At 42.5% G+C, this 23,758-nt stretch overlaps 2 protein-coding genes across 8 annotated transcripts in view; both read right to left on the bottom strand.

Annotated features, from left to right (window-relative positions):
* Positions 1–9,565, bottom strand: part of kcnab2a (potassium voltage-gated channel subfamily A regulatory beta subunit 2a) — a 126,098-nt gene extending 116,533 nt beyond the window's left edge. Inside the window, exon 1 of one of the 7 annotated variants that reach the window (XM_055659314.1) lies at positions 9,419–9,565. The gene's annotated coding sequence lies outside the window, so the exon portion shown is untranslated. The remainder of the gene's footprint in view (positions 1–9,418) is intronic. The other 6 variants (XM_055659313.1, XM_055659319.1, XM_055659320.1 and 3 more) reach the window with 6 other exon arrangements.
* A 2,497-nt stretch (positions 9,566–12,062) lies between these two features.
* On the bottom strand, positions 12,063–21,883 carry park7 (parkinson protein 7). The gene is made up of 6 exons (XM_055659309.1): positions 21,725–21,883; positions 18,905–19,006; positions 17,969–18,028; positions 16,777–16,846; positions 13,132–13,218; positions 12,063–12,695 (listed from the first exon to the last, which is right to left on the bottom strand). Exons 1-6 carry the CDS (start codon positions 21,812–21,814, stop codon positions 12,541–12,543), a joined length of 564 nt encoding a protein of 187 aa, XP_055515284.1. The 5' UTR covers positions 21,815–21,883; the 3' UTR covers positions 12,063–12,540.
* Between the last annotated feature and the right edge of the window lie 1,875 nt (positions 21,884–23,758).

The raw sequence follows: 23,758 nt of genomic DNA, 5'->3' as shown, positions 1-23,758 counted from the left end.
GCCATAATGAGAGCTGCACACATTATGAATGCCACGTTTAGATTGATGGATGTTCAGCAGCCACTAACCTTTCTGAGCTGGAAGGCCAGGAATGGAATGATGTCAACAGGAATGGAATGATGTCAACAATCGCTACATCTAGCCTGCACGAGTAATGTGCAAAGTGTACAGAAGTGCCTTCCTTAGCTTTGAAGATTAGCCAGGATTATATTCCAGATAATCTCACTATCACAGTATTTTCTGAGCAGAAAAGAAACAAAATGCTGGAGTAACTCAGCGGGCCGGGCAGCATATCTGGAGAACATGTACAGTATAGGTGACGTTTTGGTTTGGGTTGGGACCCTTCTTTAGTCTGATTGTGGTGGGGTGGGGGAGGGGGGGGGGGAAGAGAGAAAGCTGGAAGAGAGATCAAAACAACAGTCACCACCACCCCATCACAATCAGTCCATAGAAGGGTCCTGACCCAAAACATCAGCCATCCATGTTCTACAGAGATGCAGTCTGACCCACTGAATTACTCAGCTTTTTGTGTCTTTCTATATTATAAACCAGCATCAACAGTTCCTTGTTAGTACATATTTTTGAGCAGCCTTTCTTTAACTCTGCTAAAGCCACAAGAGTTGCATCATGCAAGTGTTACAGGAGAAGGAAAAGCAAAGACTTGCAGTTGCATAAGGGTATGCCTACAGTTGTTTTAACCCCGTTAAGACTGTTAAGTTTCAGTTGCCTAGCCTTGCAATACTTTGACACCACTTCCTTGTATGCGGTGAATTAGCTATTAAGTGATAACAGCCATCAAGAGACAATGGACTGATGCGGAATAATGGGGAATAGACAAGTTTTGTAAGAATTCCTTTGGGACTGCTTTACTTTGGTAGAAGTAAACAAAAGGAATTGCAATCTGGATATCAGATGCTGGCATTTGCAAAGGCTAACTGAGTCCCTTGTTATAATTGAATTCTGCACATCCTTTACAGTATTGTTTGCACCTTCTCTTTTCTCCTCCTCTGAAATTGTATCAACTCTGGCATACTAATACTCAATGCTGCATACAGTCCAACACAATAATCAAGATGTAACAATCCACTGACACAACTCAGGCACTCACTTATTCTGACTAGCCTCATTAATATGAACCAAGAGTTCGTGGAAATAGGCGACGTTTCGGGTCGAGACCCTTCTTCAGACCACCACCCCATCAGTCTGAAGAAGGGTCTCGACCTGAAACGTCGCCTATTTCCTTCGCTCCATAGATGCTGCCTCCCTCACTGAGTTTCTCCAGCATTTTTGTCTACCTTCGATTTTCCAGCATCTGCAGTTCCTTCTTAAACCCAAGAGTCCATTGTCAGCATCTGGAAAATCCATATCATCCCAAAAGAACACCTGGTGCATGAAACACCACAATCAGCAAGCTCCCTTCCAAGTCACAGCACGGTTGATTTAGAATTGCATCATCATTTCTCCATCAGTGAAGGTTCAGAATCCTGGAATTCAAACAGACTATGGGAATACCTTTATCGTGATGGTTCCCAGCAGTTCAAGGCAGCAACCTTATACTAATTTCAAAATGTCACAATAGAATTAAATGGTGATTATGCCAGTCAACACGCACATCACAGGAGTAGAAAATTATTGCCAAAAATGCACGTTATTGGTCTTGTGTATTTATGAGCAGCCAACTGCAAGTTCTGAACATGGCTTCCAGTAAAGTTTAGTAAGGATTCTAAAGCATGCAGGTTCAGGGTGGTGGTCATTTTCACATATCCATCAGGCAGCTAAATACACCAAAATACACAGAACCTCCCCAGACCTTGATATCCTCTAGACACAAAATACTGGAGTAACTCAGCAGGACAGGCAGCATCTCTGGAGAGACGGAATGGTCATCTCAACTTTTCCACTCCCTTACTTACTCTAACCTCTCTGAACGTCCGCTGTCACCCATTCCTTCTCTCCAGAGATGCTGCCTGTCCCGCTGAGTTACTCAAGCATTTTGTGTCTATCTGTGGTTTAAACTGGCATCTGCAGTTCCTTCCTACACATTGATATCCGCTCTGTTGAGAAAACGAAGCTTCTCGTTGGAGACGCTTTGTACAAAAAAAAGGACTCCTGCAAACTGCACTTCAAGGTCCACTCTATTTAGCACAGATGCATACAAGTAAGGAGCAACCCATCACCCGAAAAACTATAATGGAGAAAATGGGGCATGGAATGGTGTTCTGATATGATTACTTGGCATGGTGGCGCAGTGGTAGAGCTGCTGCCTCACAGTGCCAGAGACCCGGGTTCGATCCTGGCTACGGGTACTGTCTGTGCGGAGTTTGTACGTTGGAAACATATAAAATTATAAAAGGACTGGACAAGCTAGATGCAGGAAAAATGTTCCCAATGTTGGGCGAGTCCAGAACGAGGGGCCACAGCCTTAGAATAAAGGGGAGGTCATTTAAGACTGTGAGAAACAACTTTGGGAAGTCCAGGACAAGGGGTCACAGCTTAAGGATAAGTGGGAAATCCTTTAAGACCGAGATGAGAAGAACATTTTTCACACAGAGAGTGGTGAATCTCTGGAACTCTCTGCCACAGACGGTAGTTGAGGCCAGTTCATTGGCCATATTTAAGAGGGAGTTAGATGTGGCCCTTGTGGCTAAAGGGATCAGGGGGTATGGAGAGAAGGCAGGTACGGGATACTGAGTTGGATGATCAGCCATGCTCATATTGAATGGCGGTGCAGGCTCGAAGGGCTGAATGGCCTACTCCTGCACCTATTTTCTTTGTATCTATGTATCTAAGCAGGGTAGGGTATGGTGGAATATAGTTGAAATAGCCATGAGATTCAGTGGAATAATGGATGATGTTCACTAACTGACCAGCCAAGGAAGAGGAGATATTTTTTTAATCACCAGAAACAGAAAGGAAAAATGTAGATGTATACCATCTGAAAAAAGAGTAGGGTGTAAATCGCCAACAAAAATAAGAAATTTGAGTTCAGTATAGGTACAGGAAGAAGCACCAATACCATGATTAATGTAACAAAAAGAGTATAACATAGTAAAAGTCCTGGAACAACTCACCAAGTCAGCAGCATCTGTGGAGGGAATGGACAGGTGACATTTTCACGTCAGGACCCTTCTTTAGACTACTGAGTTCCTCCAGCACTTTATGTTTTGCACAAAATTCCAGCATCTGCAGTTACTCTTTCTAATGTAAAGGGTATTGAAGGAGAACACCCCAGTAAAACTCTGTTACAAAATATTCTGTTCATCCCAATTGCCTAAGTAAGGAAATGTTGTTCAGTTTTAGAATAAGTTCCGTCAGGCACAGTCATATGGTGTAGAAGTGCCCTCAGACCATCCAGATGCAGAATGGGGATGTAGAGCAATTGTCTGCCCCCACTGAAGATAAGCTAGATGGAACAGGAAACTAAAAATATTGAAAAGCCACTTCACAAATGTAAGCAAGAAGCGAATAGACAAGAGGAGAAAGAATACAGTCATGGTGTGAAGAATTAAGTGGGGTAAGATCTGGCTTAACATCTGGACAGAAGTGGACTATATGGGATTGGGTGATAAGAGGCTAAACACAGCAAAGAGAATACTTCAAGGAGAAAATGATCAGATTGTCTGGAGGACATTGGCTCTGTGGTGAGGTCACGGTCGAGTAGGACGGATGAGATATCTGAGATCTGACAAATAGGGTCTGCAAAATAGAGGTCAACTCAACAAGCTCCAACTGCTCCAACATTTTCAGCAGGTTTGATGAGAACATCAGGAGTTGTCCCTAGTGTGTGGAGTGCTACAAATTCTGTAGATTACAGTGACTAGTGGAGAAATGTTGTGTCATCAGGTATCAATGAACAGTTCCAGTTAGATTGGAAATTCTGGCAACAATTACCAATGGAGATAGGAAGTGCTTTTTCTATTCACTTTAACCAAATCCAAGTTATAAAATATTCTGTTCACAACAGTGTTGCTATCTTTTTCTTGCCAGTTACAGCTTCTAGATCAATTACTGGATCTTATTAATAATATAACATCTAAAACCTCAGGCAAAGAGGCATTAATAAAACTAATCAATAAATCAACATGTACTAGGAATTATTCGACAGTCAATTTATAACCGATCAAGCTCTGTACGGCAAGAATACGAAACATTTAACATACAATTCCCACAGCCCCGCTGCTATTAGTTCCAAACTTCGGAAAGTACAGGTGCGGCACAGATATCAGATCAGTAATTATGCCCCCGCTCAAACAAGCAACTGAAACTGTTCTGCCACTATATAACATCACCGTTAATACCGAGGAATAATAATTCAAATTTCAAAAATAATTATATTAAACTTTTTTTATATGAAGATGCCAATTGCCTTTTATCTCAGATTTGTACTTAACATCACTTAAAATCAAAACCATGGAAAATACCTATTCCCACATCTATTGTTTATGCCAACCTGAAATAATGTGTAAGAACAGAATGCACTTTAGTGCCTGGTTTCTGCCGGACATATAATTTGATAGATACAATCAAATAGGGTGGATTGGACCAACAGAGCTTCAGGATCTCCACAGGCTTTATTTTCTAGCCCTCAGCTTTATGCCAACCATAGTCAGCACATCTTGTGCAGCCAATGTCTTTGAATGGGGTCACCGACTTTCTTTTAAAAATGGGATAAGGAAATTATTATTTCTTTTAATATTGACATTTTATTATTTTCACCAATTTACATAATTGTACACCAGGGAAATGGGTAAGCAAATTTATTATTTTTAATTTCATGTCATTTCTATGATAGAAATCATTTCCTGTGGAGATCCTTGGCCTGCTGAATTATGAAGTTTAGTAATTTCAATCCACCATGTTGATATATCTAGCTGCTTGATCAGACATTTGGACAGAGTGCAAAGGGAGAAAAATAACCCTAAGAAAGATTTAATAAACAGGTTGAAGTTTTTTTAATCAAAGTACCGCTTAACAGCAGACATAATGACACCTGCTCTCAAGAACCTGCTCATCAGGATAATGGTATTTGAAAATAATGCAGGCTCAAATAAAGGAAGCTTGGAAAAGTTTTCAGAATGGAGTGATTAGTTTGAGACAACTCAGGCTTCTCAGACCAAAAACAGAAAATGCTGCAAATAATCAGCATGTCAAGCAGCATTTGTTCAAAGAGAAACAAGGTTTCTGCCATGTTTCATTTCATATTCTGTTTTTCATAAAGGTTAACCAATTTTAAAATCCAACAGCAGAGAGTTAGTATCAATCCCAATAATTTATTTTCTTCCCCCCATCCTTTCCTCCTCTCCCCTCTCTGGATCACATCTCAGAATCATGTCACCTTAAAAGGGAATATTATAAAATCTTAATTAAAACAAGGTACTTGGTGCATCCTACTTGCTGACATACTTGTCGTAGAACTATCTCAAAAAATAACATGTACGTTAAGTAACTTTGAGTCGTGGTTTGGGAAAAACTGCATCCTTTCTGAAGCACCAAGAGACTATGTTATTGAAAAAGCTTCTATCATTCAGCTTCAGAGAGAACTAAATTTTAACACTTAACAAGTATTTAACAAAAATACTTAAAGTAAATAATAAAAGTCAACAACTTTTAATAGCTTAACACAAAGTCCACAGCATGACCTATGACGTGTGCAGATGTGCGAGAAGTGACTACAGTTTCTCAGCTTGTGAAGTAACTGCATGATCTGTCAATGTACAGGAAGCTGATGAATGTTTGGAGAGCATATTTCAAAAGTTAGACTTCCTGTAAGTAAAATTGGTTGATATTGCTTGTTTAAGGCCTTTAGGACAGGTACATGGATAGAAGAGGTTTAGAGGGTTTTGGGCAAAATGTGGGCAGATAGGACTAGCGTGGAGGGGCATCTTGGACATGGGCTAGTTGGGCCGAAGGACCCATTTCTGTGCAGTACGACTCTCTGATTCACAGTGCAGATAGGGGGTTACAATGGGGTAAAGGATCGCTTACTATTTTATTGAATGGCAGAGATGGTATAAGTACCAAATGGCCTACTCTGCTTCTATTTCTTATGTCCATTCATCAGGGTGCTTGAAGAAATAGTTAATGAGTTAGTAAGTAAGATACAAAATTTAGCAGCATTCCAGTTTGTCTCATGTAGATTTTAGTGACAAGAGCAAAGAGACCTCACAGAGATACGATCATTAGAAATAAACATGATGCCAACTTAAACTCAGCTCCTCTGCTTGCACATAGAAACATAGAAATTAGGTGCAGGAGTAGGCCATTCAGCCCTTCGAGCCATTCAATATGATCATGGCTGATCATCCAACTCAGTATCCCGTACCTGCCTTCTCTCCATACCCTCTGATCCCCTTGGCCACAAGGGCCACATCTAACTCCCTCTTAAATATAGCCAATGAACTGGCCGCAACTACCCTCTGTGGCAGAGAGTTCCAGAGATTCACCACTCTCTGTGTGAAAAGGTTTTTCTCATCTCGATTTTAAAGGATTTCCCCCTTATCCTTAAGCCCCTTGCCCTGGACTTCCCCAACATCGGGAACAATCTTCCTGCATCTAGCCTGTCCAACCTCTTAAGAATTTTGTACGTTTCTATAAGATCCCCTCTCAATCTCCTAAATTCTAGAGAGTATAAACCAAGTCTATCCAGTCTTTCTTCATAAGACAGTCCTGACATCCCAGGAATCAGTCTGGTGAACCTTCTCTGCACTCCCTCTATGGCAATAATGTCCTTCCTCAGATTTGGAGACCAAAACTGTACGCAATACTCCAGGTGTGGTCTCACCAAGACCCTGTACAACTGCAGTAGAACCTCCCTGCTCCTATACTTAAATCCTTTTGCTATGAAAGCTAACATATCATTTGCTTTCTTCACTGCCTGCTGCACCTGCATGCCTACTTTCAATGACTGGTGTACCATGACACCCAGGTCTCGCTGCATCTCCCCTTTTCCTAATCGGCCACCATTTAGATAATAGTCTGCTTTCCTGTTTTTGCCACCAAAATGGATAACCTCACATTTATCCACATTATACTGCATCTGCCAAACATTTGCCCACTCACCCAGCCTATCCAAATCACCTTGCAGTCTCCTAGCATCCTCCTCACAGCTAACACTGCCCCCCAGCTTAGTGTCATCCGCAAACTTGGAGATATTGCCTTCAATTCCCTCATCCAGATCATTAATATATTGTAAATAGCTGGGGTCCCAGCACTGAGCCTTGCGGTACCCCACTAGTCACTGCCCACCATTGTGAAAAGGACCCGTTTACTCCTACTCTTTGCTTCCTGTTTGCCAGCCAGTTCTCTATCCACATCAATACTGAACCCCCAATGCCGTGTGCTTTAAGTTTGTATACTAATCTCTTATGTGGGACCTTGTCGAAAGCCTTCTGAAGTCCAGATACACCACATCCACTGGTTCTCCCCTATCCACGCTACTAGTTACATCCTTGAAAAATTCTATAAGATTCGTCAGACATGATTTACCTTTCATAAATCCATGCTGACTTTGTCCAATAATTTCACCACTTTCCAAATGTGCTGCTATCCCATCTTTAATAACTGACTCTAGCAGTTTCCCCACTACCGATGTTAGACTAACTGGTCTGTAATTCCCCGTTTTCTCTCTCCCTCCCTTCTTAAAAAGTGGGGTTACGTTTGCTACCCGCCAATCCTCAGGAACTACTCCAGAATCTAAAGAGTTTTGAAAGATTATTACTAATGCATCCACTATTTCTGGAGCTACTTCCTTAAGTACTCTGGGATGCAGCCTATCTGGCCCTGGGGATTTATCGGCCTTTAATCCATTCAATTTACCCAACACCACTTCCCGACTAACCTGGATTTCACTCAATTCCTCCAACTCCTTTGACCCCGCGGTCCCCTGCTATTTCCGGCAGATTATTTATGTCTTCCTTAGTGAAGACGGAACCAAAGTAGTTATTCAATTGGTCCGCCATAGCCTTGTTCCCCATGATCAACTCACCTGTTTCTGACTGCAAGGGACCTACATTTGTTTTAACTAATCTCTTTCTTTTCACATATCTATAAAAACTTTTGCAGTCAGTTTTTATGTTCCCTGCCAGTTTTCTTTCATATGATCATGATTTGACGGATATGGACATGATCCACATCAGTCAAATAGTGAAGGATGAGGGCGCAGATGATCTTGAAGATTATTATTTATGTTGACCTTGAAAGTGAACACTGTCTTGCAAATCTTTCACAGAGAACAAAGTCAAATCTCATTCAATTGTCCCAGTATACTGTATGCTCCTTCATCTGGGACAATCAACAGACATTCATAAAAACGCCTATCCAGTTTTCCCTATCCTACCCCCAATGGTTCTGAAATCAACCAATGTACTATTGCACCACGGACAGAAAACTGAATTTACAATCTTCTTTGTGCCTGCGTACAGATAAAGTCAGATTGGCCAATTAGCAACAATCTATAAAAATCCTTCAGGGGCAAAATGTTAAATGAGTAAACTCGAAAAGTTTGGACCTGCAAAATGTACTTCTGCATTCTCCAATTGAAAAACAAGTGTTTTATCAAACAAACAACCCCGAAGATATAGTGTAGGAAAGAACTGCAAATGTAGACACAAAGGTAGACACAAAATCTGTGAAGAAGGGTCTCGACCCGAAACGTCACCCATTCCTCATCGCAAAACCCATTCCTTCGCTCCAGAGATGCTGCCTGACCCGCTGAGTTACTCCAGCATTTTGTGCCTGGCCCGAACATATAGCATGGATTTCATCATAACAACTTAATATGATTAAACGTTCATTTAAAATCTGTCTTAATTGCCTCGCCCCTGGCCAAAATGTTTGCATAGTTCCATATACCCCAATTCTCACTTTAAACGTAAAAACGACGTATATCCGTTCTTTAAAATAGCTAAGAGCACTGAAATTTAATGGGGGTTTTTTAAATCTGAAACTTTAACAATGTTTAATAATTTATTTATCCAAATAAAAGTAATTTAGAAAACAGTATCTGTCTCCCGCTGTCCCAGGGGAGGACTTCCGAGACAATCCACCATCACTCCATTTTAGTTCAATTTAAATCGTTTTACCTAATCACCTCCCACGTTCAGCAAATATTGTGCAAAATTACCAGCGTTAACCCCAGTACCTGTCAGACTGGAGAGAGCTCAATGGTTCAAAGCGCACACCGCCTGCGATCTGCCCGCTGAAGCTGCTTTGTTAAATGCAGTTTTAACATTAAATGCAAATATTTCTATTTATAATCCGGCTTTGATTTCCTCTCAGATTTGAGGTTAAAAAAAATAATGCCTGGTTTATGCAGTGCTACTCATCCTATCCAGGTTCTGTCACATCTAACTGCATTGTGTGCCTTGCTCGCTGAGGCTAAGGCGGCGTTTGGTTATTTGCGGGTATTTAGCGCCGTTACCTGCGGACATTCACCTCGCTCCTCTTGTTTTTGCCGCCTCTGCCGGTGTCAGCGCGCTCCAGCCCGCACCGCAACCTAACGTGCTGCAGCTGCCCCCAGCCCGCACCGCAACCTAACGTGCTGCAGCTGCCCGCGGAAGTCCCGCCTCCACCCGACGCCCATTGGATCGTCGCCGCTTAAGTCCGAGGCGTCGCGCTTGCCTATTGGGCGAGACCGCCGTCAATCAATGCCAACTGGGCGAGTAATGTGTCTCGCGACCAACGCATCATTTTAAATATCAACGGGCAGCCGGCGGCCTTCGCCAGTTCCCCCTCACCCGATCCCTCTGCTTCTCACCCCCCCTTTATTACCCCTCTCCCCTCCTTATTATTTCTCCCTCCTCTCCCCCCTTATTACCCCTCCCCCCCCCTTATTACTCTCCCCCCCTTTCTCCCCTCCTTATTCCCCCCTCTACCCCTCCCCCCCTTCCCCCTTATTATTACCCCTCTCCCCCCCCCTTATCCCCCCCACTTCTCCCCCCTATTACCCCCTCTCCTCCCCCCCCCTTTAGTTATTCCCCCCCCCTCTACCCCCTCCCCCCCACACTTCCACCCCAATTCTCACTTTACACGTCCCCCCGTACCACTTATTTTCTCCCACTCCCTTACCCCTCCTCTCCCCCCCCCCATACACTCCACCCCATACCCCTCCTTGCCCTCTCCACCCCCCCCCCCCCCCCCCCCCCATACCCCCCTTGCCCCGCACCACCCCTTCTTCCCTTACACTCACCCTGAATCCCCCCCCCCTCCCCCCCTCTTTCCCCCTCACACACACCCGGCTTCCCCCCTACCTTTACGCCTCCTCCCTCCTTACACTTCTCCCCCCCCCCCCCCCCCCCCTTGACTCTCCCTTCTCTTACCACTTTTCCCCAAACACCAGGTTCAAGCAGAAATGGCATCTCCCTTCTGCATCATCTCACCATTTGGCCCACGGCACCAGAGACCGAGGTTCCATCCTAACTTCGGATGCTGTCTGTTTGGAGTGTGCACATTCTCTCTGTGACCATATGGTTTTCGACCCATGTCTCAAAGATTTGCATGTTTGTAGGCTAATTGGTTTCTGTAAATTGCCCCGAGTGTGCAAGAAGTGGGTACGAAAGTGCGAATAACATAGAATTGGCGTGAAAGTTTGATTGATGGTTGGCTCTATGGGCCGAAGAGCCTGTTTCCTTGCTGTATCTCTAAAACTAAAACATCGCTCTGCCCCAGAGCTCAGGAAGGGATTTCCTTTCAGATACTTGTCCAGCTCTTCCGTTTTCGCCATCTATGGCTACGTATCAGAAATCCTACAGTCACTGTATTAATAAGTTTAACAGGTAATTTTTTAAAATGCCATTTTTTGTTTTGGGAATCAAAGCACAAAAAAAAGACAAAGTGCTGGAATAACTCAGCGGGTCAGGCAGCATCTCTGGAAGGCATGGATAGGTGATGTTTTGGGTCAGTACCCTTCTTCGGACTGATTGAGGTGGGGTAAAGGTGGGGGGAAGAAAGCTGGAACAGGTCCAAACAACTAAGTCACTCAGAAAAACTGAAGTTCTAGTCATGAAGGTCTTTATTCATCAAAAACAGACATTCTCTTGGAGACCCTCTGTGGAGTCTCTCAAACTATACCAAGTCTATATACTCTTAAGATCAATAATAACAGCAGGAGATTCGATACAATTTCAGTAGCTACAATTTTATTACATTGTTTACTTTGATACTTTGTCTCTGACAAACAGTTCATTTATACATCAGCCACCGTGGTATTGTTATCTCTATTCCCTAGAAGTTACCCCATGAATGTATCGTCCGCTTCACCTGGCACATTTCTTAGAACTATTTTTCTTGCAAAGCCTTTCGTATTGGGCCAGAAACATTCAATCCAAAAATGTTCCTCAGATCACATTTCAAAAGTCCTCTTCTGTACCAATTACCTTATGTAATATTGTGTCAATTCTCCTTCACAGGGAATCCTCACAGGGAAAATTGACTGCTACAATAACATACCGAAGTTACTGTTGCTCCACAGTACCTTGAGATAATAGTTCCATATATTGACACTTGAAAGCAAACCTTGCTTGGTTATGAAGGTGACCACTGGTTTTACCGTAAATTCAAGGTACCAGGTAGCAGAAATGTAAACACGAAAGACAGCTGTGATCAATTTTTATTTGGTGCAATAAATTAATCTACTAAAACCACACCAGTTTTTGATATTTTGACAGCCAATTTACAAGGCTGTGAGTGCTCAAATACTGTAAGAAAAAACTGCAGATGCTGGTTTAAATCGAAGGTAGACACAAAATGCTGGAGTAACTCAGCGATGAGGCAGTATCTCTGGAGAAAAAGAATGGGCGACGTTTCTAGTCGAGAAGAAGGGTCTCGACTCAAAACGTCGCCAATTCCTTTTCTCCAGCGATGTTGCCTCACCCGCTGAGTTACTCCGGCATTTTTTGTGTCCACCAGTACTGAAATACTGTTGCTTAGGGTTGATTCAAAGACTGCAGGTCTAGCAAGTAGGAATTCCAAAGCCAAATAATTTGTGGCAATTTAATTCTACACTTTCCAATGATCATCATTAAGTATTCACTGGAAATCAAACAACTTTTTTTTTTTAGACATAATTTCAGAAATCACCTGAACTTTGAGATGGAAAAAAAATTGAAAACACTGCTAATGCACATTTTTCAGTTGAAAAGATTGAGCAAACATTTCTCTAAATGAATAGGAAGCCAATTAGAAAATATTTCGTTCCCAAATGTGTAACAGCAATTTTGCAAAACTATACAAAAAGTAAAATTGTCTTGCTTTGAAGTTACATGGGAAAAGCAGGATACGGAGCATGTCCAGGGAAGTGATGACATGTTCTCATCTCAACCGGAGCAAATGGCAGCTATTTGATTCACACAATAAAAATGCAGCTTTTTGTATATACCGTCAGGATTTAATTCTGGCGAGTTCACATTTTATATCCCTGCTGCATTCATAACGTTTAACTTGATAGTCTTAAAGACATTATTATATCTTAATGATGCACAAGGGACTTTCTAGTTTCAAAACAATTGAACCAATCCCTCCACACAGTATGCCACAGGTGGCATTTCACAGAACCAAGGGGATCCTGACCTTCTCAGCCATCTCTTTTCCCAGAAGCTTTTCAATAATTGCAAGGCCAAATTCAAAGCTGGTGCCTGGCCCTCTGCTGGTGATGATGTTCCCATCTATTTCCACACGAGCTTCTGAGTAGGTATAGTTATCTGATAGAGAATAAGCAAAGTATTGGGAAACATTTCAAGAACATTGTGCGAGAATCGATAAAACTACAGGATTATTGTGCTTGCATAAGATTACAAAATAGATTTCAAAAAAACGAATTTCTTGAAATGAAGCAAAGCTTTATCCCATCCTTAAAGATTTCCCAAAGTGATTGGGGAAAAAACAGCCTGCATTCTTAAAGCTCTTCTCCCAAGACCATAACCAGAGTAAATTGTGCAGATCAGGCATTAGGCCAGCAAGGGTCTATGTCTGTGTTGTCCTGGTGCAGTGTTATGTACCCGAGCACACCAAAATAAGATGAGTAATAATAGGAAACTAAAGCGTTCAGCAACTTGAGGGTTTCATTACTAATTTGAATCTCGCATTTTACATTAAATCATAAAAACGTGATCAGGCATCATAAAATCTAGCCATTACCTCCAGTCATCATTTTGTCCTTAGCCAATGGATGGGTTGTGACTTTGTGCCCATAGCCAATCCCATGAGCAAGCAGAGCTGTGGGGCCTGCAAGACAGATAATGACATTTAGGCAGAACGTTAGCACACAAATCAGACCAATGAGAGCACACTGTGTATACCAAGTCCGCCGACCATTCGGAAGGTGTTCTTCAGAAGGGTCTTGACCCGAAACGTCACCCATTCCTTCTCTCCAGGGATGCTGCCCGTCCTGCTGAGTTGCTCCAGCATTTTGTGTCTATCTGAAGGAGCTAGTTACTGACTTTGGTAAGCATGGTGTACATACCACATTCAGCATCAATGGTGAGGAAGTGAAAATGGTTTAGATATTCAAGTTCCTTGGCGTTATTATTACCAATGATCTGTCGTGGACCAACCACATTCATGTGACAGCCATGAGGCTCCACCAAATGCACCCCACCTCCACCAAAAGTCCTTCAACTAGCATCAGTTTGCAATTCTTGGGCTCATATTTGCTCCTATCTCTAGCTTTAACCAATAATCTACCTATCAGGGAATCCCCTTGCCCGTTCATCTGTTGTGGCCATAATTTGTCCGGCCCCTTTTCGCTTTCAGTTTTTACCCCCCACTCCCCCATAAGCTCTGTCTGAAGAAGGCTCCCGACCTTAAACATCACCTATCCATTTTCTCCAGAGATGCGGCCTGATCTGCTCAGTTACTCCAGTACTTTGTGTATATCTTTGGTATAAACTAGCATCTGTGGTTTCTTGTTATTCCAAATTCTACTCATTTCTGCATGTGGAAAATATTTTTGACTGCAGTCCTGAAAGGCCTGGCACAATATTTTACACCATGGCTCATTAGTCCCAAACTCTCAAACCAACAGGAAGTTTCTATCAACACAAAAAGTTTATTTTAACACATTCCTTAACCACTGACTGTATAAGAGAAATAAAAACACCAATGATCTCTTCTGAACTCAGCATATATGCACATTAACCATAGACAACTAGAAATATTGTCACAAATGCAACAAAATAAGAAGGGAAGAGACAAAGAGAATAAGAAGGGAAGAGACAAAGACTTAAGACTTGTGCCTTCCATCACAGTGAGGAGGTGCCTGGCGAACTCACTGTGGTGGATGTTAATTTGTGCTTATTGTGCGTTTTTGTCATTTTTACTATATGTAAGACTGCAAGGCAACAACATTTTGTTCAGACCGCCAGGTCTGAATGACAATAAAGGCTACTTTGACTTTGAAAAAGAGCACATGCTCAAGGTTAAATATGAAAATAGTGAAAATATGTAAACCTGCGATGTTAGCATCAAGATGGTAAAATCAAAACCCCCAATATGGGTTTGATTTGTACTCAGATGTATTTGAATTGGCTTAAACATTTCAAACTTGCAATTGGGGATAGTCAGTGATGGCCAAAAATAACTTGTTTTTCCTATATCGTAATGGAAATAACCTGCTGGTAGGTCAACAATATTAAAAACAAATCAGATAGTAAATGAGATGGGTCCGTCAGGATCCACTTGCCCCGACAGTAATCGCAGATATAAATCTTTGTATTTATCTCCCTTCCTCCTCCAGGCAAAGAGACTCTTTGCACTTGAGTCAGTGGAAAGAATTCACTGCTCACACTTAGTGATTAGGACTTATTACTGTCACATACCGATTTGGAGTGAAAAGCTTTTGTTGCATGCTATCCAGTCAAAAAGACTATGTACGATTACAGTCAGCGTGCACAATGTACGGGTAAAGGATAAAGGATACATAAAGGATAAAGTGTACTGTACTGGTCCTTGCTACTGGTGCAACAATAGCAACGTTCTAGTGGGCATCATAGATGTGTATGACAGCTTCAACATGCTACAAATGTCACTCAGGAAAGTTCAGCACAGACTGTGTGGAGTAAACACTAATCTGATTAACACAAATAAAGTCAAATGGTGCTAGAGAGCAGCCTGTGTGAGTGTTAGTTGATACTGCCCAGCGTTTATAAAAGCTACAAAAAGAATTCTTCAACCCAAGAATCAACCAGTCAAATTCAAACATTTCACACTAATGTTACAAGTTTCAGCCTGGCTTCAGAAAAAACCCACAGGAAATGGCACCCTGCAATGCTGTAATGCTCAAATTCCATCCCATGATTTTAGTTGGTATTATTCTAAACATCACCTCAGCAAATTCAATTCCAGCGATTGAAAGAGTTTAAGGCTCGAATTACTGCCTCACCACAACCCCCTCCCCCTCCCCCCCCTCCCTTACATGACCTTCCACATCCTGCTTTTACTGTCACCCAGTTAAATGAGACTGCTCACATTTTCCTGTCCTTGTGTGTCTAGTTGTAGCCAGAAGAACCACCAGTGTGGTTTATCTTCCTGGGGTGGCACAGTGGCACAGCTGCTGTCTCACAGAGCCAGAGATCCAGGTTCAATCTTGACCTCGGGTGCTGTCTGCGTGGAGTTTGCCCACTCTCCCTGTGACTGCATGGGTTTCTCCTGGGGGCTCCGGTTTCCTCCCATCCCAACAACATGTGGGTTTGTTGGTTAATTGGCCTCTGTAAATTGCCCATAGTGAGCAGGGAGTGGATGCAAAAGTGGGATAACATAGAACTAGTTTTAACATGGTGGGCATGGACATGATGGGCTGAAGGGCCAGTTTCCACTTTTCTCCCTTGCAGCTGCCCATGACACCATTCTCTATAACCTGGTTGCCATAGCTTTGGACTGTGCATGCCATGTTCTCTCTAATCCAGTCCGTTTCCACCTCCATAACTTCGATTGTTTTCCACCTACCCTGCTGACCTGCTACTGAAAGCCTCATTCATGCCTGTAACCCAAGACATGATTATTCCAAAGCAACTCTAATGGACCTTCTCAAAGCTTCCTGATACTCAAAACTCCTCCCCACACCTCAACTTCCACCAACTCCTCTTCACCTAACAATGTTGGGTGACCTATACACCTTGTCAGTCTAGCAATGTCTCAATTTAAAAATATGCATTCTTTTCAGATCCTACTATACTCTCCTTATATCTAATCTTCTCTTGCCCAGGAACCCTTGTTTATCTGCCCCAATTATGTACCCATGCATTAGAAATTCAGTCAATGGTACATTTGTCTCCAGTTGCTGAACCCTAAACAAGATTTTCTCTCAATATCTTCCTCATTCTTCCTTTTGTAACAAAACATTCTCCTCGGATCAATCCTCAAGTCCGTGTGAGCTCCTGTCAATTTCTCTTGGTTGAAACACTTCTTGTTACATCAACGGTACCATCCAAAACATCAGATGCACTATCCAATCCAATATTCACTCTTATTAGTCACTCGGTTGCTAATCACTTTCAAGCAGCTATTTATAATGTGTAACGTCAGCTAATTAAGGAGGGGCATATTATTATGTTGCAAATCAGTTTGATAGAGCAGACACATAACTGGACAACAAACGATGGCACAGACATGCTACTTAATTTAAGCCTTAATAATCCAGATGCAAAGGAGGTCAATTTGACTGACCCGAGAGAAAGAGTACCTAATGTAGTACCAACCAGAAATAAATCATGCAATCTTCCTAGTCACCATGGAACCACAAGGGAGAGCATACATTGTATTCAAGCCAATAACACCTGCACATACCTGCACAGATGGCAGCAATCAAACCCTTTCTAGCTTCCTGGGCCTTCAAAACTTCTTTTACAGCAGGAGACTAGTAAAATAAGAGAAAAACGTTTCAATTAAAAATCGTGAATTTGCATTTTCAACAGGCATTATAACTTTCCTGTTACTGCCAATATATATTGCTCTTGATTACCTTCTTTTGCATTGCATAACGCTCCAGGAATCAATTATTCTGAAAATGTTGTCATGCAAAATATAATTAATAGAAAAAAAGCATCCCAAATGCCAAGAGCACATCAGAAGTCATCAATCACCTATTATCTCTTCTGATAGTTACGCAGGTCTACCAAGTTCTAACAGCCTGATCAGTCTGAAGGGTCTCGACCCGAAACGTCGCCCATTCCTTCTCTCCAGAGATGCTGCCTCACTCGCTGAGTTACTCCAGCATTTTGTGTCTAAGTTATAACAGCCCCTCCATTTCTCCTAGTTGAGAAAAGATAGGTCTGGAAATCCTTTCGCACATCTGGGGGTATGGAGGGAGGGAGGGGGAAGGGAAGAGCTAGTGCGAAGAAAAAGGTTTCTGCCACTCAGACAATAATTCAAATTCAATTCCTAATTCTCTGGCTCTACATTTTTTCTGTCCTCCCCCCAAATAACTATAACAGTATTAATGTGTCCAAACTTCATGATCTGGTCTAAAAATTAAAGTTATTAAAGTGTATCCGTAGTGGGTTTTTCCACCACACCCATCATAAATAGAATACATACCTGCCTGCGGTATTCTACACTGGCCTATTTTATTCCCAGGACTTCTTTCTGGAATCATTACCCATCATTACCACACAAGTATCAAGTCTCTGCACAGCATTTTATTGCACGGTGAAACCAACAATGCTACTCTGGGAGTCTCAATGCTATTTGTAAGACTTAAGTGGTGGCGACAAAGCTGCTTTAACTCTATTAAAATACAAAGCAACTTCCTGCTGTTTATCTCTGGAGCACATCACAACTGGGACTTATGTTCATCACATTGGTCTACAGAGACCAGTTTGGTCTTTGAAAGTGATTCCTTGACTAAAAGCATTTTTGGACGGCCAATAAAATGATGCACCAAAAATGAGATCACGCGGAGTAAACAGAACACCAACCAATATGTATTGTTTCCAAGACAAGTAACTGAATGGCTGAGGTACAAGTAACTCAAGATCACCTCAGATAAATTCTGGGCTCCAAGATTTCCTCCGGGTAATACAACTACATCATATGGCCCCTGCAAAAAAAGGAACAGAATAAGTTCATCCATTCTTCCAACTTGACCACTTTGCCCCTTTCTGTACAGAAATGAAGGTCGTGAATCTATTATGCTGCGGAGAAGGAATCAAACACGGTTTGGATGAAAAGTAGATAAAATGTCCATTAACAGTCACACTAAATCCTACATTTTATTTGCTCAACAAGTCTTGCTTCATTTGTCATTCAAACTCAGCTATACATGATTTGCTAGTTCCCTCTCACTAACTAGAAAACAAAAGAACAAGTTGCAGAACAGATACTGGTTTGAGACTATAGCACTGTCCAGTATTCAGTACAACAGTGTACCTATGTGAATACATAATTCAGAGATGTGCAGGGTCTTAGAGTAACAGCAAAGCACAGTATACAATTGAATACTACAGAGGACATCTGGCTTAAAGTCTTCACCAGCTCCTTATAGATAACCCAGTTTCCTCATTTGTTCTTCTCCCTGTACACAATGCAGCAAGTCTCATTGGAGAAATGTTCAGCTTGGCAGTGTACATTTTAGAGCTACCACATTCGGTGTTCTGTGGTGCACTTAGATATTAGTCTGACAAACAAATGGAGATGACTGGCATGGCATGCCATTTGGTAATGGAAACAAAGCCATTCATAACACTTTTGCTTCCACTAGCCCAGCGAATGTGCAAGAAACACCAATTTGATGTGGAAATGCTTGCTGGAGGCAAACCTGTGCTTTCATTTCATCTAACTATCAAAACTGCTCGCAATCAGAATATAAGAATGTAATTGGTGCAGTACAGCTCTGTTCAGGTTTTACTTAAATGACCATTTCCCCCCAAAGCAAGACTTTACACAAGCCTCTTACAGAAATAGAGGTATGACATACTTGTTTGATTGCATCTTGCAGGCTGGAGTCAGGGCAAATGACCACATTACGGCTGCAGGTTACTGATTCACAACTGGCCAGCCCGGCCACTGTTACCGTGATCTGAAACACAAAGTAATTATTTGGTAAGCGAATTGCCAATTGAAAAGTCAAAGCAACAATACCACAGCACAGCAGCACGGTTTGTTACTCCAAACTTGCCACTAAAATTTCTAAAGCCAAAGTGGGTTTATGGTAATACTATTTAGCATTTAGTTTCATGAAAAGGAAACATCAAACAGCTTAATTTTAACAAAAAAAAATGCAGGTGCTTTACAACCAAAACAAAAGCATTAATGCTAGTAGCACTCAGCAGGTAAGGCAACATTAGCAGGGAGAGAAATTAATGATTTCTTTGCATGGCAGACAAGAGTAGAGAGAACAAAGAACACCTGTGGCAGAGGGCAGGCCAAAGTTGTCACATTAACAGGACAAGGGACCAGTGAATTTAAGTGGAGCATAGGAACCAAGATCTCAGTGAACCAATTGGGAAACCAGTGAGATTGGTTGAAGTGCAACTCAGGATTATGGTGACAGGAAGCAAAGAATGCTCTTGTTGAGTGAAAAGAAAATGGTCTGCCAACAGAATTTGCCCTCTGCTCCATCCATCAATGACAGATTCTCATTGACTCGGAGCATCTCAGTCAAAATAATACTTTGAACAAATGCAGGCATTCTCACCTCAATAACCAGGTGGTTCATTTTTTTTGCAAGAGGGGACATCGATCAACAAGGACAGCATTGTCCTCTTTAGCAAAATCATCCCATGGAATCTTCCACAGGTACAATGAAGGACTCAGTTTAATTTCATTTGAAAGATTCAAATCAGAACAAATCAGAACTTTCAAGAGCTCCACAGGAGCACCACATACTATCTTGGATGCTTGAGGTTCACATGATAGTTCAACAAGTTGGACTGATAAACACATTCATACCATGCAATTGAAGATGCTTCTAAGTGAAATATTAACTGAAAGCACTTCGCATTCACAATGAAAGAAATGCCTGGCCAAAAAACATGCCTGGAAATACTCAGCTGGTCAGGCAGCATCTTTAAGCAAAAACAGAATTAGCATTTGTTGGTTGTGTTTGACAATTACTGCTTGATCCCAACATTTCTTTTATTTTGCTTCCAACATTAGCATTTTGCTTTTTGCTTTTCAAACTCTCCCACTACACAATCTTCCATCACCATAACAAAAGTAATCTTTAAAAAAAAAAGGATATGGTAACTTTTAGACAAAATAGATCCTACTTGAGTCAAAGTAGTTAATTAGGCACCATCATAAACTCAGGTTACACAAAAAAGCTGGAGAAACTCAGCGGGTGCAGCAGCATCTATGGAGCGAAGGAAATAGGCAACGTTTCGGGCCGAAACCCTTCTTCAGACCTGAAGAAGAAGAAGAAGGGTTTCGGCCCGAAACGTTGCCTATTTCCTTCGCTCCATAGATGCTGCTGCACCCGCTGAGTTTCTCCAGCTTTTTTGTGTAACCTTCGATTCTCCAGCATCTGCAGTTCCCTCTTAAACACATCATAAACTCAGGTACTGTCCATGTGGATTTTGCACATTCTCCCTGTGACCACACAGTTTCCTCTGAGTGTTCCAGTGTCCTCCCACATCCTAACAAAAAAATGTGTGGGTTGGTAGGTTAATTGGCCACTGCAAATTGCCCCTGGTGTGTAGATGAGTGCAGACAGCAGAAGGGGGTAGATGAGGGAAGAAAAAGAAGAGTTGATGAGTGTGGGGAAAATTAAAAGGAGTTAGTGATAGTGTAAATGTTTACAGGCCTGTTAAGCTGCTACAAGTAAGAATTTCAATGTTCTGTTGTCAGCACATGATAATTAAACACTCTTGATTTGATTTTTGAAACTAGTAGAAATAAAGAACTGCAGATGCTGGTTTATACCAAAGATAGACACATCGTGTTGGAGTAACTCCGCAGGTCAGGCAGCATCTCTGAAAAAAAGGATAGGTGACGTTTTGGTGATGGGACCCGTCTTCAGTCTGAAAAGTCACCCAGCCCTTTTCTCCAGTGGTGCTGCCTGACAGGCTAAGTTACTGCAGCACGTTGTGTCTATTTTTGAAACTAGTGCTTGGTCACCACCTAGACACAAAAAAATGGTTTAACTCAGCTGTCCCGCTGAGTGACTCCAGTTTTTTGTGTCTATCATCGTTTTTTTGTGTGTCTTCAGCGGGTCAGGTGGCATCTCTGGAAGAAAGTGGACTGAAGGGCCTGATTTCTCAAATGACTCTCTGCAAGTAATTCATTCACAGATACATAGAAAAAAGGTGCAGGTGTAGGCCATTCGGCCCTTCGAGCCTGCACTGCCATTCAATATGATAATGGCTGATCATCCAACGCAGTATCCCGTCCCTGCCTTCTCTCCATACCCCCTGATCCCTTTAGCCACAAGGGCCACATCTAACTCCCTCTTAAATATAGCCTCTCAAAATAACTTCTGAGTTGTTATAATTATAAGACTGCCAAAAGTAACAGTTCAAAACTGTGAATTGACACTGGATAGAGCTGCAAGTGTACTTGCCAACACTGGCTGCAGGTCTGTGACCCTCTAAGAATGTCACCCATGTCCCGCCCCCGCCGCCACCTGATTGGCCGCCTGTCTGCCCGGGGCGCCCAGGCTCAGTGCTGATTGGACAATCCCCACGTCAATCACACCTCGCACTGCGCTCTGAGCCTCGCCTCAAATTAACCTTTCACCAGACGATTCATCGACGCAATTTTTCGTTAAAGTGAAAGATGTCGGCTGCACTCTGCTCACCTCGGCTCGGCGCATCAGGTCGGTGGGGATCACGACTTCCATCTCCTCGGCGCCTTTGGCCAGGATCAGCAGCGCCCGCTTGCCCGCCATCTTGGCCAAAGATCGCGCCGCGGGTGCACGGCGAGCGCAGTACGGGTCCCGAGCTGGGACGGTGCGGAGCAATCTCAAAATTAGCTAAACTGCGCCGGACTCAATCAACAGTGAAACAGATAAATAAAACAAAGATGGAAATAGTCCCACTCTGGCAAGATTTTATTTCTTTAAAATATTTTCCCAACACTCTTGCACTTCACGACTCTCGCGCACTTTCTTTACTTTCCTTACTTCTACCTTTTTCTTAAAGCTCAAAAAAAAATGAAGCGATACAAAAAATGTATTAAGATATATGTGTTGTGTAGTATTGTAATTTACCGTACTTCTAATAAAAATAAAATTTAAAAAAAATATATATATATATATTTGTAATACCTATTTATTATGTTTTTACTGATTATGTGTATATGTGAGTCAATGGCTGTTGTGTTTGTTCTTTTTAAACCGAAGGAGATGCAATGGAATTTCGTTGCACAGTATTGTGCAATGACAATAAACTATTCTATTCTATTCTATTTCATAGTTCCAGTAACTGGAACATTTTGTTTTTATGTTACGGAAGGAACCTGCAGATGCTGGTTTACACCGAAGATAGACACGAAATGCTGTTTATATAAGCGAGTTTGGTATTCCGACTGCGCATGGCCAGGTCATAGGTCACAAGCGAAAAACACTCACGGCAGCCATGCCGCGGTATGTACACAGACCTGGGCCTCATCCGCAGCCAGGATCGAACCCGGGTCTCCGGCGCCGCAATCGCTGCCGAACTGCCAATGTACCATCCCCGTCCCCTCCCGGGTGCCCCCCACTCCACCCCGTCTGGAGGCAGCCAGAGACGTCGGGAGTCAGACGGGAGCGGCGCCCACAGCCAGCACAGAAAAGCAGTGCTAAATCCAGCTCAACTCTGCCTGTCTCGTCGAGTTAACATACCAAAAAATTAAAAAGAAAAATATTGCAAGCTGAGCGGAGGTGTTGGGCGAAGCAATCACCAAGCCTGCGCTTGGTCTCACCGATGTAGAGCAGTTGACACCTGGAACAGTGGATGCAGTAGATGAGGTTGGAGGAGGTACAGGTGAACCTCTGCCTCACCTGGATAGACTGCTTGGGTCCTTGGATGGAGTCAAGGGGGGAGGTAAATCGACAAGTGTAGCATTTCCTGTGGTTTGGTGGCTTGGATGCAAAGGGACAAATTGACCAGGGAGTTACGGAGGGAACGGTCTCTGCGGAAAGCAGAAAGGGGAGGAGTGGAAAGATGTGGCCAGTGGTGGGATCCTGTTAAAGGTGGCGAAAATGTCGGAGGATTATATGTTGTATGCGACGGCTGGTAGGGTGGAAGGTGAAGACAAGGGGAACTCTGTCCTTGTTACGAGTAGGGGGATAGGGAGTGAGAGCGGAGCTGCGGGATATAGAGGAGACCCTGGTGAGAACCTCATCTATAGTAGAATAGGGGAACCCCTTCTGACATCAGTTTGAACAAGGGTCTTGTCCCGAAACATCGCCTATTCCTTCGCTCCATAGATGCTGCCTCACCCGCTAAGTTTCTCCAGTTTCTTTATCTATCTTCGATGTTTCCAGCATCTGCAGTTCTTTCTAAAACAAGATTTAAGATTCTAGGTTTAAGGCAAGAGGAAGGAATTTTAAAGGGACTCTGAGGAGAAAGATATTTTTCAGACAGATAGTGGTTGATATGTGGAATGCATTGCCAGAGGAGGTGATGGAGTCAGATACAATTACTATGTTTAGGGTAATCTATACAGACATTTAAATAGACAAGGGATAGAAGGATATAGACCTAATATGGTCAAATAGCATATAGGTCGACATGGACAAGGTGGGCTGAAGGGCCTGTTTCTGTGCTCTATGACTATATGACACTATGTCACACTGCAAATATTGAATAAATGCTTGGCTCAACAATCCACAGCCACCATTTCCAATCTG

This window comes from Leucoraja erinacea, chromosome 30 (genome assembly GCF_028641065.1).
Source record: "Leucoraja erinacea ecotype New England chromosome 30, Leri_hhj_1, whole genome shotgun sequence".
Classification (NCBI taxonomy): domain Eukaryota; kingdom Metazoa; phylum Chordata; class Chondrichthyes; order Rajiformes; family Rajidae; genus Leucoraja; species Leucoraja erinaceus.
The sequence above is the reverse complement of the archived record's forward strand: the minus strand, read 5'-3'. Positions and strand labels throughout refer to the sequence as shown.

What these genes read in the sequence shown, in the direction of transcription:
- park7 (XM_055659309.1), bottom strand. Translation starts at nt 21,814, where the DNA reads ATGGCGGGCAAGCGGGCGCTGCTGATCCTGGCCAAAGGCGCCGAGGAG. An exon ending in ACCTGATGCGCCGAGCCGAG is followed by an intron (nt 19,007 to 21,724) that starts GTGAGCAGAGTG and finishes TTTGTGTTTCAG; the next exon opens with ATCACGGTAACAGTGGCCGG. An exon ending in GGACAAAATGATGACTGGAG is followed by an intron (nt 12,696 to 13,131) that starts GTAATGGCTAGA and finishes ATTCTCTATCAG; the next exon opens with ATAACTATACCTACTCAGAA.